The following is a 14,885-nucleotide window of genomic DNA, read 5'->3' as shown; positions in this document are numbered from 1 at the left end:
TAATAATTTTTAGACAGAAATGGAACTTTCACAGCAGCCTTATCAGAATCTGGTAGATCAGTGATTATGGGTTAGTTCACAAGGAAGATAGCTTTGAACGTTGCCTAGAAAAATCTGCCTGTTAGTCTCTTTTGTTTCAAGGGCCAGCTGGCATTGTGGCGATACATAGTGTGGAATGTCAGTAGTCAATCAGTTGTCTGAAATGTTGTCTTTTTGGTTAACTGCTTAAACTTTAGAACACATTTTTAATATTTGTTTTCTCTGTTCAGCTCTTTTCACTAATGGAGATGAAACCTCCTATTTCCCGAGCAAAAATGATTCTCATCACAAAAGCTGCCATTAAAGCTATTAAGGTAAAGTACAATAAAGCAAACATGAAACTGTAACAGTAGCAATGTGTTATTATTTTACTTCTAAGTAAATGCATCTCTGGATTTCCCAGTCTTAGCTTCATGGATGTTTTATTCTAGCTGGCGTTAAGAATGTTATCTAGAAACAAGTGGGTGGTGAATATCATCTCTTGGTTTTAGACTAGTAGCATAATGCCAGCTTGATTTTTTTGAATCATTGCTTTTTAATGCTACACCCACTAGGGTGTTGTGATTCCTATGTAATAAAATTTTAAATGTTGCAGGATGCAACTGCACCTTAGCATATTAAAACATAGCGGACTTGCTTAGAAAGTAAATCCAGGAAGCTCTCACTAATACTCTAGAAGCAGTATGTCTTTTGTGTGTACACTGACACACTTCTGACAGAAAGGATGGCTTGTTCCTGTCTGTTCCCTCCATGAAATCTTTTTTTCTGTGATTGATTAACTTAGCTTGATAATATACTTCTTTTTAGAATGTGATTACAATATTTTATAGTCTTTCCTAAATGGTGGTAACCACAAAGAATTAAAATACTTCTAAAATGATGTACCACTGTTGAGTAGATGATAAATTAATTTATGTATTTATTTTCCAGCTCTACAAGCATGTTGTCCAGATTGTAGAGAAGTTTATCAAAAAGGTAAAAAATGAAAAATAATCTACTGATAAAGATGTTTTCTGCATCCGTTACTAGATATTATTAATAATGCTAGTAAATAACCAAAAAGCCTTCTGTTATTCAGGGATTGAGGGAGGAAAATTCTGTTTTGTTAAGATTTTATACATTTTGGTTTCTCTTTGTCTATATAATCTCCTTATTTTAGTTTTCCGTAGTACATTGTGGGGCGGGGGCGGGAGCGAAATTCCCCCTTCCTCCTCTATTCTGCAGCTGGGCAGGAAACTGGAGGTACCAAACTTCAGATTAACTTTCACTGGCTAAGATAATAATGCTTGCCTAGGCATGTAGAACAACAGGCTAGAATGTAATACTCACTAAAACCAAACTATCATGCTGTCTAAAGTAAGTTCCTCTAGGTAAACAGGAAAAATACTCTTTTTCATTCAGTGTCCTTCAGAGACCTCCAAAGAGAAGGACTTTGCGTTAAATCCTGGAGAATAGAGTTGGTGGAAGTAGTTCAGTGCATTGAGTGTGAGGTAGCTTGATAGCAGAGTTGTGGCAGTCTGTACTGTAGTGTAGTAGACCTGTTGTTGCGGTCGCATGTTGTCAAGCTAAAGGTACTTTAAAAGCAGTGATTGAGAAGATAAAGGCTGCTTCAAGTTATCCAGATATATTTACTCTGTCCCAAATGTGAAAGCATGTTTTTCTCCTTTCTTTTCCATTTCTGTAAACAAAATGAAAGTAAAGCACTGAGAGAGTTGTACATAAATTAAAAGAAATTAACATTATTCTTTTTTCTACCCAAGTATACTAAGTATAGATTTTGTTGTAAGGATCTAAGGTGAATGCCTGTTACCTTGTTACTATCACTGCATAATGGCAAATTATTTTTATGTTTTCAGTGCAAACCGGAATATAAAGTCCCTGGATTGTATGTTATTGATTCTATTGTTCGTCAGTCTCGTCACCAGTTTGGAACGGACAAAGATGTTTTTGGGCCAAGATTCTCTAAAAATATTACTGCCACATTCCAGTATTTGTATCTCTGTCCATCTGAAGACAAGGTACAACTATAATTTCTCAAGTGGTGTTGTGAATTTGTAACAGTGCTACTTTGGTGTTTCCACTTATGTGAAAGCTAATTCAGTGATTCTCTATGTGCATGGTAGTGAATGTTCTTATATGAAAGGGTAAAACATGCTGAGAAAGATTATCAAAGGGGATAGTTAAATGAAAGTTCTAGTTAAAATATTTATTTTGTCTAACTTCATCAGTTAGGTTTTGCCTATGCAGACACTTCAAATGTGTGTGTGACTGTGCCAATGCTTTTCTTCTTGAGGCTCCTTCAGCAAAACTTACTATGGAAGGTGGTGTCTCCCACAAAAAAAAAAATAGCAGAAGCTCCGGTGTTGTAGGCAGTGAAGGTTCTACTCCCAAGTATTTTCTGAGAAAATCATCATGTTGATTTCTTCAATCTTTATAAATTCCATAATTGAGAATTTCATTGCTGCGCTCCATTGTCAAGACTGGTTTAAGACCTTCGTTTTCTTAGTTTTGCTGTACTTGCTGATAGAACAGAGGCTCAGAAAGTATCCTGAGTTCATGATGGTCCAGGTTGCTACCAACAGAAGATGGCTTTTTATGCTTTCTGTCAGAACAATTTCAAAAGGTTCCCAAGATAAATAAGTGTTTTAGAAGTTGCCAATTGGTTTCCAGAAAATTGCCTACTCGCTCTTTTTCTTAATTGATGTACTGTAAGAGCAAAATACTTTTTTTTTTTTTTTTAAAAAAACCCACCTGACTTTTCCCCTAACTTTCTCACTAAGCTTTGAAAGGCTTTGATGCTCTGTTGTTTTCTATTGTGGAACATTTAGACCTTTAGGCCTTGAATGTGATATTCTGGGGCTTCTGGGTTAATACCCTGGTGAAATAGAGCAGTCCCTTCTTCTTTTTGTCTTTGTGGTTACCATTTTGTTAATCTAAATGAATTAGACTATCCATCTCCTTTATGGAACTACCTGATGCCTCACTGATAAAATAACTAAGATGCTTTCTACTAGGGGAATAACGCTATTTATAACATGCTTGCTTTAATGAATTTCCAGTACCTAAGCAAAAACCTAGTCTGCAGATACACAAAAACTATGGTTGATATCCAAAGAGAATGATACTAAATTTTTTTTTTTCAACAACCTTTCTGTGAGTTTAATATGTGACTGAAAAAGAGAGTATTCAACTTACTCATTTTTTGGCCCTCATATTATTTTCAAGTCTTCTGAAGAGATAGAATACCCAAAGCCAAAAAGTGCTACTGTTTTAAAATTAACTGTTTTTCAGACCAAAATTTTATTTACAAATAGCCGTTTCCGGTTTCTGTCTAATTGATCTTACTGTAGAAAACATTTTATGCAGTTCTTTAATTGCTCAGCTTATGAAAGTATAGGTGGATTTGCATGGGTGTATAACTGAGTCACAGCAGGGCAGCTTATTGTTGAAACAAGAAGGAACAGAATTGATTCATTCTTAGGAGCTGCAGTAGAAGTAAATAGTACTTAAAACGTATATGTGTGCAAGTCAGATGACTAAGTATACAAAAAGGACAGGTATGTCAATATAACATGTATTCTGAATTTTACCTACTTACATGTTCCAACGCAGCACATCTCATTGGATACTATTGTTTAATACGGGGCTAAAGAAGGAAAGACTAATTTCCAGCTTGTTACTGGAAGATTCATTGTTCTTAATGTTAAAAAAAGAAATGAGCTTAAAGTAACAGCTGACAATCAGAGGTTCTGATTTAATCTTTCTGCAGTGATCAGTTAGAATATTTTCCATTTGCTTTCCTGATCTTTTGAGTAATGATGGAAATGGGTTTTCTGGCGTCAACATAGAATTAGTTGGGTTAGTAGAAAAAGATTCAAGCAAACAATCCTCTGTCTAACTTTAAAGCTTTGTTCTAGTGTTTTGTGGGCTAATTGCCCCTCTCTTCATTAGGGCTTTCCAGCTCATCTTCATTTTCTCTGTCTTATCACATTTGTTGTTTGTTTCACCCCTTTATGACCATCTGTGAGGAGATGATGGGGCTGATGTGACTTCCTCTATTGTCTATCAAAGCTGGATTTCAGAACAGTTTTAGAAAAATGGCACAAGTTGCTTTTTATTAGAGCGGATAGCAAAATAAGTTGGCCATTTTTATTTCTGCCAATGTAAAAGCTCTTGCTGACCTATGTGACGACATAGGGGTTGTTAAATAGGTATGCCTGATGATGTTGAACTCCTATACTGTTCAATCCTTTCTTCTCAACATACGTGGAGTTTGTGAATTAGGAAAACTGTATTTAGTGTTGATGCTTGCTTTTGTTTCAACAGAGTAAAATAGTCCGTGTCCTGAACCTTTGGCAGAAAAATGGAGTATTTAAAATTGAAATAATTCAGCCTCTTCTGGATATGGCAGCAGGAACTAGTGCCACTGCACCAATGACAGAAAATGCTACTAATAATGAAGGTATGAATGACATTATAACTCCATTTAAAAGGATGAATGATAATAGCTTGTTTGCTTTCACATTAAAGTACCTAGTATTAGTCTCAACAGTAGCTTATTAATAAACTCAACTTTGTGGTCACAATTATGTGGAGCAGCTGAACTTACTCTAAATAAATGATGATACTGTACTTCAGAAATTGCCAGAATGTGAAAAGTTACTTGGAAAATATGTGAAATTTATATCATGTCATGTGTATGCATATGTAGATACATATGTGCATACTTTACTTACAGATGACTTCAATGTCCCCTCCTTAAAAAGTCTGTAACTTTTTTTTCTTTTGGTCTGAAATATTTGTCTGTTGTTTCTCAATTTTACAATTCTGATTCAATTTTTTGGGGGTATTAGAATCTGGATAAGTAAAGCATGATCTTACATGTTAAAAGCTTCATCTTTCTTTGAATCAACTTAGTATCTGAAAGCAACAGCTGTCGATCTCTTTCGATACGCAACCCCGAAACATTTTAACTGGTGTTTCAAATCCAAATTCTTAAACAACAAATTTATTGCTGGCAGTAGGCATTTACACAGGCTACTGGTTGAAAACCACTGACCTAAGGAGTAAAGTAATGGTAGCCTGCCCACAGTATTTTCACTGACCTACTTTATGCCACATACCAGCCAAAAAGCTGGTAGTGAGATTACCGAATTGTGGATGAGAATATGCATACCACAATTCTCTCTTTCTTTGGAGGGCCTTCTTTTTGAGTTTGCACTCTATGTTTCAGACTTAGCTTTAATAACCTGCTTATTTATTGCAGTCATGTATGTTGGAGTAGGACTGGCAAAAAATGTAATGGAGTGAGCAAGTTGTGGTGATAGACACAAAGTAATGATGTACAGTAGCATAAGTGAAATGGTCTCCAACGGTGTTAAGGAAAGCGTATCCTGTTGACATGCTCTGTAAACATGGCAGGGCAGGGGGAGGGAATGTCTTGGCAGCTGAGCTTGGGTGCAGACTGGTGGCTATACAATTTCATTCTGATATGACAGGTGAGTGGCACTATTTTACCATCTTTGTCTCATCAGTAGTAGCTAATGGATCGGGTGCCTTCTGCATAGATTTTTGCGTACAGAATTACTGATTTCAGTGAGATTATTCAGATGCACCGGAGGGGATAATTTGGCCCTGAAATAAATATGCTAATGAATAATAATAAATATATTAATGCATTACGTGAAATAGAAGCCATTTAGCTCATAATGCTACAGAGTCTGTTTAGCCAAAAAGAGAGAGAGAAATGCAAATTTTCTCCCCTGAGCAAGCAAATATCCTTCTGAATATATACAGTAAATAATTTGGGAGTTCATTTATATTTAAAAACAATCACGTATCTTTTTGCAGTATATTTACGTAGCATCTGACTTCTGGGAAAAAAATTATTCAACACGTTTGTGCTTGCTGTATGTCAACGCTACAGTTATTTAAACTGCAAACAGATGAAAAGCTTTAAAGAAGTTGGTATTGTGAGGCAAACATTTGCTTAGTGTCTCAAACTAAAAAATATTACTATCTGAGGGGTTTTTTTAACTGTCTCTCCTTGTACAGTTTTATAGTAGTCCATGAAAATATGTTTCCTAAAGAATAGTTACTTGCTCACAGCATGTAGGAATTGATGGTATTACTGCTAATTTACTTTGTACTGGCCAAATATTTATTTAAAAAAAAGCATTGTAATCTGAAGCAAAGAGAATGGGAGAGCTGCATGTGTAGACAAAGCTAAAAATGTGATCTCAATTTTAGTAAAGTTCAGTGGAAATGGGAATCTTTTCCTGGAATAATTAGTAAAAATTATTTTTATGGTAGGAGGATTTATCGATCAGATGCAAGTTTGGCTTGTGCCTATGCAAAAGTGCCATGGGAACAAACCTTATCAAAGATGGTTTCTTTTTAAGGTTTTCTTCTTCCCGGTGAGGGTGGTGAGGCCGTGGCAGAGGTTGCCCAGAGAAGCTGTGGATGCCCCATCCCTGGGAGTGTTCAAGGCCAGGTTGGGTCGGGCTTTGAGCAGCCTGGTCTGGTGGAAGATGTCCCTGCCCAGGGCAGAGGGCTTGGAACTAGATGAGCTTTAAGGTCCTTTCCAACCAAACCATTCTATGAAAAATAGTTGCTTGTGAAATAATTCTTAAAAACCTTTAATTATTTACCAAGACACTTCAGCAAAAGTTCAGTTACTGCTAGAAAATAGCAAATATTAAGAGAAATGCAGTTGCTCTTAAAATGAACCATTCGGTGATTGATTTGAAATATTTGTCCAAAAGAATGAGTCCAGAACTTTGTAACCAGAACTAACATTTTAAGCGTATTGATACACATTGCTTAACACTGTTTGAATAATAGTTTTTCTCTTAACTTTTCTAAAATTGTACAATTATAAACATTGACTTGTGATCTAAAATACCATGCTGGACTAGCTTTCAGATAGACCATTTTTCTTTGTTTTCTGTCTTAGTGTATATAATGTGCAGATGTGAGCAGTGAATGGAGGAGTTAAAGGCAAAATGAATATACAATTGGGGTAGTTTAGGTAGGACTTTTTGGGTTAAATAGAATATTGTAGATAGACACTTGTTTTGAGGAGGTAGATGTATGCACTGAAGAATAAGATGAATGTTTTGGAGTAACGTAACACTTTCTCTCAGGTTCGCCACCCCCTCCAGCAAAGGTTCCTTCGGAGCCTGCTCAAGTTACTGCTAACTCAGTACCTACTGTGCCACAGTTGCCCAGTTCTGATGCCTTTGCAGCTGTAGCTCAGCTGTTTCAAACAACGCAAGGACAACAGGTAACCTGTTTATATTTGGTTCCCTTCTAACTTCAATTTTTATGTTAAATAAGGGGAAAAAATGATGGAAGTAATATCTTTGATCTGAAGCAAAACAAAAAGCCTCCCTCAGGTCTTCAATGGAAAACTTGTAGGAGTTGGAGTCAGTATTTGAATGATCTGAGAGCCTTCTATCCAGTAATTGTGGTATTTGAGGAAAGTTCAGTTATATATCCGTAAATAGTTACTTCTGAATTGATGCAGTTACAACGTTTCAAGAACAGATGGAATATATCAAAGTGTTGAGTTTTGGTGTTTGATCCACTTAAATGTTTGCAGTGTTCAAAGGCCTGAGTATTGAAATCTTGGGATCTACTGAATTTTGCCACTGAAGTATTTAGAAAGTGACTTTTGGTCTTGCTGAAAATTCTCCATAGTTCAGTCAGGTTGGTGGTGGTGTTCATCCTGTGCCATAGTCTGGTTCGATGTAAAATTTGTATCCTGCAAATCTTTCTGTACTGCATGTTTATATAAGAATATATACTTAATACTATATATGTTTTTGTAGCTTCAGCAAATTCTTCAGACTTTTCAACAGCCTCAAAAACCCCAGTCACCGGTCATAGATAACACTGTGATGGCTCAGGTTCAAGCTATTACTGCTCAGTTAAAAACTACAGCAGCACAAGCGCCAGAACAAAAAGCTAATTTCCCACCCCCTGAGCAAAAAACGTCATTTGACAAAGTAAGTCTTCATTTGGTCGTTGTGTTTAACTTTTTCAGTTCAGCAGAAGACTGTTTGATGGATGCTGCAATGTCTTCCATTTGTTAGGAGAAAAATGATGCAAATTTTGTTTCTTCTCTTTCAATTTGGAGGTCAGCTTCCTGTTTTTACAGCCTTTGTGTTTTCTGAAGCTGAATAAAACTGGTTTGGGACAGTTTCTGATTCTGTGTTAGAATACAGATATTTAATTTTTTTTTTTTTCTGATTCTAACCTTGTCTTTAATTCCAGAGCTGTTAGATATATAGTAAGACTTTGATAATAAGGATATTTTGACTGTCAATAATATAAGATACAGAAAAAATAGTTGGCTCGCTGTAATTTCTTTCAGAAGCTGCTAGATCGGTTTGACTATGATGATGAACCAGAAGCAGTGGAAGATTCAAAGAAAGAAGAATCAGCACCTTCTCCTTCAGTTTCTCAGCCAGCTTTGTAAGTTTCGTGTCATAATAAAATTAACAAATCTTTGTTCTAAAAAATCTTTAGGTTAGAAAGCTGATTAAAATTCCAAGTTACTTCAGTGCTTAACTGTTATAGTCCAAAGTTAAAACATTATTAACAACTTCCGGTGGGTTGTTTGTTTGGTTTGGTTTGCTTTGGTTTTTTGTCATTTTACTTTGGTGATCCGGTATAAGTTTAGCATGTTGCATCATTGATTGAGGAATGTGTTCTGTAGAGAAAACGTCGGTTTTGGATTCAAGATGAGTTCCATGTTTTTATTGCACAACTGAGTCTGTCAGAGCATTGTTAGTAATCAGCTGGATTACTTTGCTGATGGGGGAAAAGATGCTATTCCAAACATTGTGGTGGTTTAACTATTTAAAAAATTAAAATTGGCTTTGCAGCTTTACATTCTCAAACATTAAATACCCACGCAAACTAACTCAGACTCCTGTTTCCCTTTTGATATGCATTATGATAAAGTCTTAAATTACATGATCACATACTAGTTTTTTCCACAGGACTTCTCTCTCATTCAGTGCACAGGCTGGATGGTGCTCAATACCTGGGTTAGTCAATATTTCTTTTTTCCCTGCTTCAGTATGTGGCCCCATGTCTTACTTTTTGTATATGCCATCCAAACCCTGCTCTCAAAAACAGAATCACTAACTTTGTCATTAGCTTTCTTACTGTGTTTATCACCTTGAGCACTTTAATGTTCCACAAGTATTACTTAATTTAAATGCCTTTTAAGTAATTTGGTAGTATTTTCCCTATGATACAGATGGAACTCTGGAGTACAGAAAGATTAGGTAGGTCAAACATAAGCACTGCTTGCGTGTGCCCAACAACAGGTCATTGGACTAGGCTTTTCAGCATGTTTATGTTGTGTTAGTATCACTTCAAAGCCTCTGTCCTTATTACCTAATAGTTGCGTAAGATACCTCTGGAAATTGGGTTCTAGTAGTCTCATTTTGGGCACACAAAATCAGTAACACTGTATATGAAAAACTGATCTGTCCAGAATCATCTAAGAATTGTGTGGCATGTGTGCCTTAAAATACTACAAAGTTCCATTTCGCATGACCATGAAATTCCTTTATCTTCCTGAAGCCCTGTTCAGTTTATTACACAAACTGTATCCTGTAAACAGGTCCTATTAACTGCACAGACCTCATTAATTCCCTGAGCACTGTCCATTCTGTGTGTTGAATCAGGAAGTGAATGGCGTTACTGTAATCTTTGTGTGATATACATATCCCTTTCTCCTCTGCCCTAAATTCCTCCTGAACTAAAGTTTTTCTTCCAGCAAAAGCATGGCCAATTTATTTTCCTTGAGGAAAATGCTTACTACTTTTCTTCCCAAAAGAGGAACTGGAAAGGAAGAAAGTTAGCCTAAGGCAGACAACCTTCATCAAAAATTTCCATAGACTGAGATTGTTAGCAAGATCATATAAGTACAGGGGGAAGAGAGGCTTAAACATTTATGTACCGTTTCTTTAAATGTTAAAGGATTGTGTTTACAGTGGAGAAAAGATAAGGAAGCCACTCTTCCTCCCATTTTTGTTTTCACTTTTTAGAGCGGGAATGGGATCATAATAAAGATAATTTTTCTGTCTAAATTTGAAGCAAGAATGTGTAAATGTACATAGAAATATGTAAAATAAAGGCAAAAAATCTGCATATCTACTGACTTGTCTCACCAAAATGTTACTGGTTTTAGTGGATTTCCAGCAGAAGGTATACAACAGCCGGTATTTCCTCAGCTCCCAAATATGGATCCTTTTCAGCAGCGAATGATGGGAATACAACAGGATCCAATGCGTCACCAGGTAACTTCAGGGTTTTCCCTTGTCCCTCTGTTGTATTATGTTTTCTGTGTTTTCCGTTGTTTTCTTTGGTGCAGAAGTAAGGAAGTGGTGTTCCTATTAGTGAAGAGTGAATGTGGCTTAGCCCTCCAACTTCCCCAAGAAACATATATTTATTCTCTGTTCTAGTCAAGCTTTGAAGAACAAGATTTTTATTTTATACACCTAAATGCTTGACCTACTTCATCTTTCTCAGGCTTCTGGTCTTTTATTGTGACTTTGGAGCAGAGATAGAATTTTACTTTAGCAAACTGGAAAAGCTAATGTAATTTTTGCTCCTAACTGGAAGTTTTTGTTTTTTCTCCTCCAAAGGTTCCTCTTCCTCCTAATGGCCAAATGCCAGGTTTTGGTCTCTTGCCTACCCCACAGTTTCCACCCATGGCTCAGCCTGTGATTCCACCAACAGCACCTGTGCAGCAAACTTTTCAGTCTCCTTTTCCAGTACAAAGTGAATCACACATACAGAAACCACATCAGCAGGTGAGGACCCCTTGCAGTAAACAAACTTACTTCAATGCTCTAATACATGTCTCTCAAATGTGTATAGTTTGTTCAGGAGAGGAAATTTCGTGATAACCATGGACAGAGATGGCTGTGATGGTAGCCCATCTGAGAGAAAGTTGGATAGCTGCAGTGCTGCATGACAAGTCTGGTATTTCAGAAGTCCAGCAAAACCAGCATATGTATGCTTTATGCCTCCTTCCCTGAAAGACTTTGGATTGCGTTTTGTCCTTCCACTTCTCGCTTTCTGTCATCATACCTTTCCTGTCCCCATCATGCTTCAGGAATATTTTGTTTCATGGAATTCTAACAATGCAATCTCATTGTGGAGAGAAACTATCTGGAAAAGTTAATTTTTAAGGGCCTGGTAGATCATTAATATAGTGGAAATGAACTCAGAAGTCTGTAAAACTTTTTAAAAAATTGAAGTGTGTGTAAACACCTCTCTCTTGTTCCCAAGATTTTGGAGGCTGTTATTGGTTTGGTTACTGGCTGCTATTGAGAAGAAATCAAAGAGCAAGTCTATTTATGAGCTTGTATTTTTAAAAAAGAAAAAAAAAAATTAAAAGAAAAAGTTGCATTTATTTGCCTCTTCCATGAAAAGGAAATTATAAAATGAGAAATAGAGATGGTACCAAGCTGTCTTTAGGTGGTGACCTGTGATGTCAGAGATTCTAGAAATAAATTTTTGCTTTCCACTTGGAATAAAGGCACAATTCTCAAGAGTATCTTTGTAATTAGTTTTTTAGTCTTGAATTCTGTTGAATCAGTACATTCTGAGAGATTGCTTGTTTGGATGTTCCCTGCCAGGGTCGCATCATGAAGACTGTTTAAAGTTTAGGGAGGACACCCTGTAGACTTGTAGAGGTAGGACACCCTGTAGAGGATTTGGAGTAGGAAGGAGGAGCTGTGTTGGACTTACTGTTGGGGGTTTTTAAGCAGGTTCTTGCATTTTATGTATTGTTTTGATGACATCCTGCTTCATTCTTCGAATTTCTTGTATTGTAATTAGCTTAAAGTAGTTTCCTGTAACATCTTGGAGAAAAGTTTACTAGAAAACTTTGCTTTGCTTGTGATTTTGATGACACAGCAAGATCCACTGACTGACTTAAGGAATATAGTCATATTCTGTGAAGATATATGCGGTGCTGAAATTGAGTAAAATGTGGGAAAACAATAATTTGCAAATTAAAAATGATAATTTTGTGTAAATTATTTTTATTATGTTTTTGCAGTGGTTGTATTAAGTTCATTTAATACTGGACTGTCTCCCTGTTAGTGACTACAAAGTAGTGGTGAAGCTTCTGAGGAGGGTTGCATTGCATTTTAATTTCACATATGTGTGTATTCGATATAATTTTAGTGCTGTTATGTAATTTAATCTAGGCATAAAATGAAATAAAATGCTTGCACTACTCATCTGTAACACCAGTCAACTTAATGTTTTAGGATATGGAAGTGGAACAGCCACCTATTCAAGAGGGAAAACGGCATGTTTCTGACAACAGAAAGTCAAGATCTAGGTCTGCATCGAGGTAAATTAGTGAAAGTTCTTTTAGGGAGGGTATATGTTGTATCAAGTATTGGATTTTAACATAAGGAACTTAAGTGTGTCATGTCCAAAGACTTGAAAACGCTTTACTAATTCTGTATGAGTACTGAGGAAAGTTATGCTGATTATTTGGACCTCGGAGAACCTGGTACTGTGCTGCCAAATCTATGTTGGGGGTGGTAATGTCTAACTGAGATGACAGTAAATAGCTGACAGGTGTGCTAACGCCTTGAACTATTGGTGGAGCTCGTTTTCAAGGCCGTAGGATGTAGTCCTGTTACCCGTATTTCGAGTTGGCTTCTTGGGTGCCCAGCTCTGTACTTCCTTTTGAGGTCATTTCTTGTAAGTGCTCAGTTGTGCTATACAAGTTGGATTCTATGACTAAATGCCAAAAGACAGATTTAGCAAAAGAGTCCATTTCAATTTAATCTAAGGATTAATTACAAGAAATTACCGTCTGTGTATTACTCTCTCTATGGACCACACTAGTGAAATTTCTTGGTAAAGTCAAAACTGTCAATGGCTTTATTTGAATTCCCCTTCTGGAAGAGGAAAAAAACCCAGACCCTTTCAATCTTTTTCCTCTGGGGGAAGTTGCGTATAAATACAGCTAAATGTTGTATGTACTCCAGTGCCGTGGTGATGAGAAACAGATTAGTGACTCTTTAAGACTTGCGAACCTCTGAGCGTCATCTACCTTCTAAGGAAATTGGGTGTCTGTACGGTTCTCTTTTACTGGTAGAGAGTAACTTCCATGCCTGTCAATACTGACTAAATTTTAGGGAAGCAGAATATGATAGCTTAATTTTGTCTGTGCTACAAAGACACTTTTCTTATGAAGAAATCTGTGATTCAGTGTACTGTGGGACTTTGCCTGTCACAGAGGCAGTATTTCACATGTCTCAGCTGACATAACAAGTCTAGCTCCAGTATTAAAGCTATCCACTTAGTTACAAGTCTTCTCTTTTGCCAAGTTTCTTATGACTACTTTGAAGGTTTACTCTTGTCTTCCAAACCTTGAGTGTTTTAGAACTTGAACATGATGTAAAGTAGAATTTCACTGGTAGAATTTATTTTTAACCTCTTTTTTTTGGCCATTCTTTTGTAAAAGCAATAAACGTTTTCCTCATTTAAGCAGATGTAATTTTTTTCTATGTTAACGTGGACATAGTTTTGATATTCAACTTCACTCCAAAATTAGTAAGAAGATAAGAAATTGAAAAATAATCAACTGTTCAACTGAAGTGCATTAATAAGCTACTGTAATAATTTATTCTTGTTCTAAATATATGTGAATGAACTTGGAATTATTTTTTTTTTTATATTGACTGAATGCTTGCCTGATTATTTAAATAGGTGTCTGAAATAGTTATGTGTCAATGTCTGGGTCAGAAAGATTGAACATAAATGGTTGTTGGTTTAAACTAGGTCACCTAAAAGAAGACGTTCAAGATCTGGCTCCCGATCTCGACGGTCACGTCACCGTCGATCTCGATCTCGGTCCAGGGATAGACGCCGACACTCTCCTAAGTCTCGGTCACAAGAAAGACGTGAACGTGAGAGGGAGAGAGAACGCAGGTCAAAAGGCCTTCCTCAGATCAAGTCAGAAACTGTTAGTGGTAAGTTTATTCTTTCTCTTTATTGTTGATGTAACTGTAAATTCTTATAATACCATTTTTCAGATGTGCAACATCTTCCTGGTTCATATATGGATTTTTCTTTTTGTGTGCCCAGTGTTTTCTTGAATAAATGTTAAGAGTTCTGTGAAGCTGAAGATATTACAGTAGACACTATGCCTATGTGAAATGGAATACTAAGATGACGAACAGGTGTTTTAGGAAAAACTGTAAATGTCGAAGAAATACACTTCTTGTATCTATTAGACTTTTTTTTAAAATTTAATGTTGACAAGTCCACTTACCTTCAATGTATGATATCTGCCCAGAATATCCCAGAAGACAACTCTTAATCTGATATGTAGTATTTTGTTTGTTTTTTTTTTTGTTTTTTTTTTTTTTTTTTTTTGTTCCTTTTTCTTGGTTTTAATGCTATTTGCTGTGGGTTCCAAGACCCATCCAAACAGAATAAAAGTAAAATGTACTATGATGTACTACATGGGTTCATGAAAGGCAAGTCCTACTTGACCAACCTGATCTCCTTGTATGACCAGGTGACCCGCCTGGTGAATGAGGGAAAGGCTGTGGATGTGGTCTACCAGGACTTTATTTAGTAAGGCCTTTGACACTGTCTCCGGCAGCATTCTTCTGGGAAAGGTGATGGAACAAATCATCCTGAGTGAGATCACGAGGCATGTGAAGGACAATCAGGGGATCAGGACTAGCCAGCATGGGTTAATGAAAGGCAGGTCTTGCTTGTCCAGTTGGCGGCCAGTCACCAGTGGTGTACCCTAGGGCTCAATTTTGGGGCCAGTTCTGTTT

General features: G+C 36.6%; 1 protein-coding gene across 1 annotated transcript; it reads left to right on the top strand.

Moving 5' to 3' along the window:
- Positions 1-273: 273 nt before the first annotated feature.
- On the top strand, positions 274-14,066 carry LOC104160954 (splicing factor, arginine/serine-rich 15-like; the record flags this gene model as incomplete). The annotated part of the gene is made up of 12 exons (XM_009699218.1): positions 274-353; positions 970-1,014; positions 1,896-2,057; positions 4,366-4,501; positions 7,185-7,324; positions 7,872-8,048; positions 8,417-8,517; positions 9,048-9,095; positions 10,250-10,358; positions 10,707-10,874; positions 12,345-12,430; positions 13,876-14,066. Coding segments are annotated over exons 1-12 (1,435 nt in total), but the record flags the coding sequence as incomplete, so codon positions are not given.
- Positions 14,067-14,885: the final 819 nt, after the last annotated feature.

The sequence above is a fragment of the Cariama cristata genome, unplaced genomic scaffold (assembly GCF_000690535.1).
Source record: "Cariama cristata isolate BGI_N322 unplaced genomic scaffold, ASM69053v1 scaffold26264, whole genome shotgun sequence".
Lineage (NCBI taxonomy): Eukaryota > Metazoa > Chordata > Aves > Cariamiformes > Cariamidae > Cariama > Cariama cristata.
Note: the sequence above shows the minus strand (reverse complement) of the source record. Positions and strands in the feature narration are given on the sequence as shown.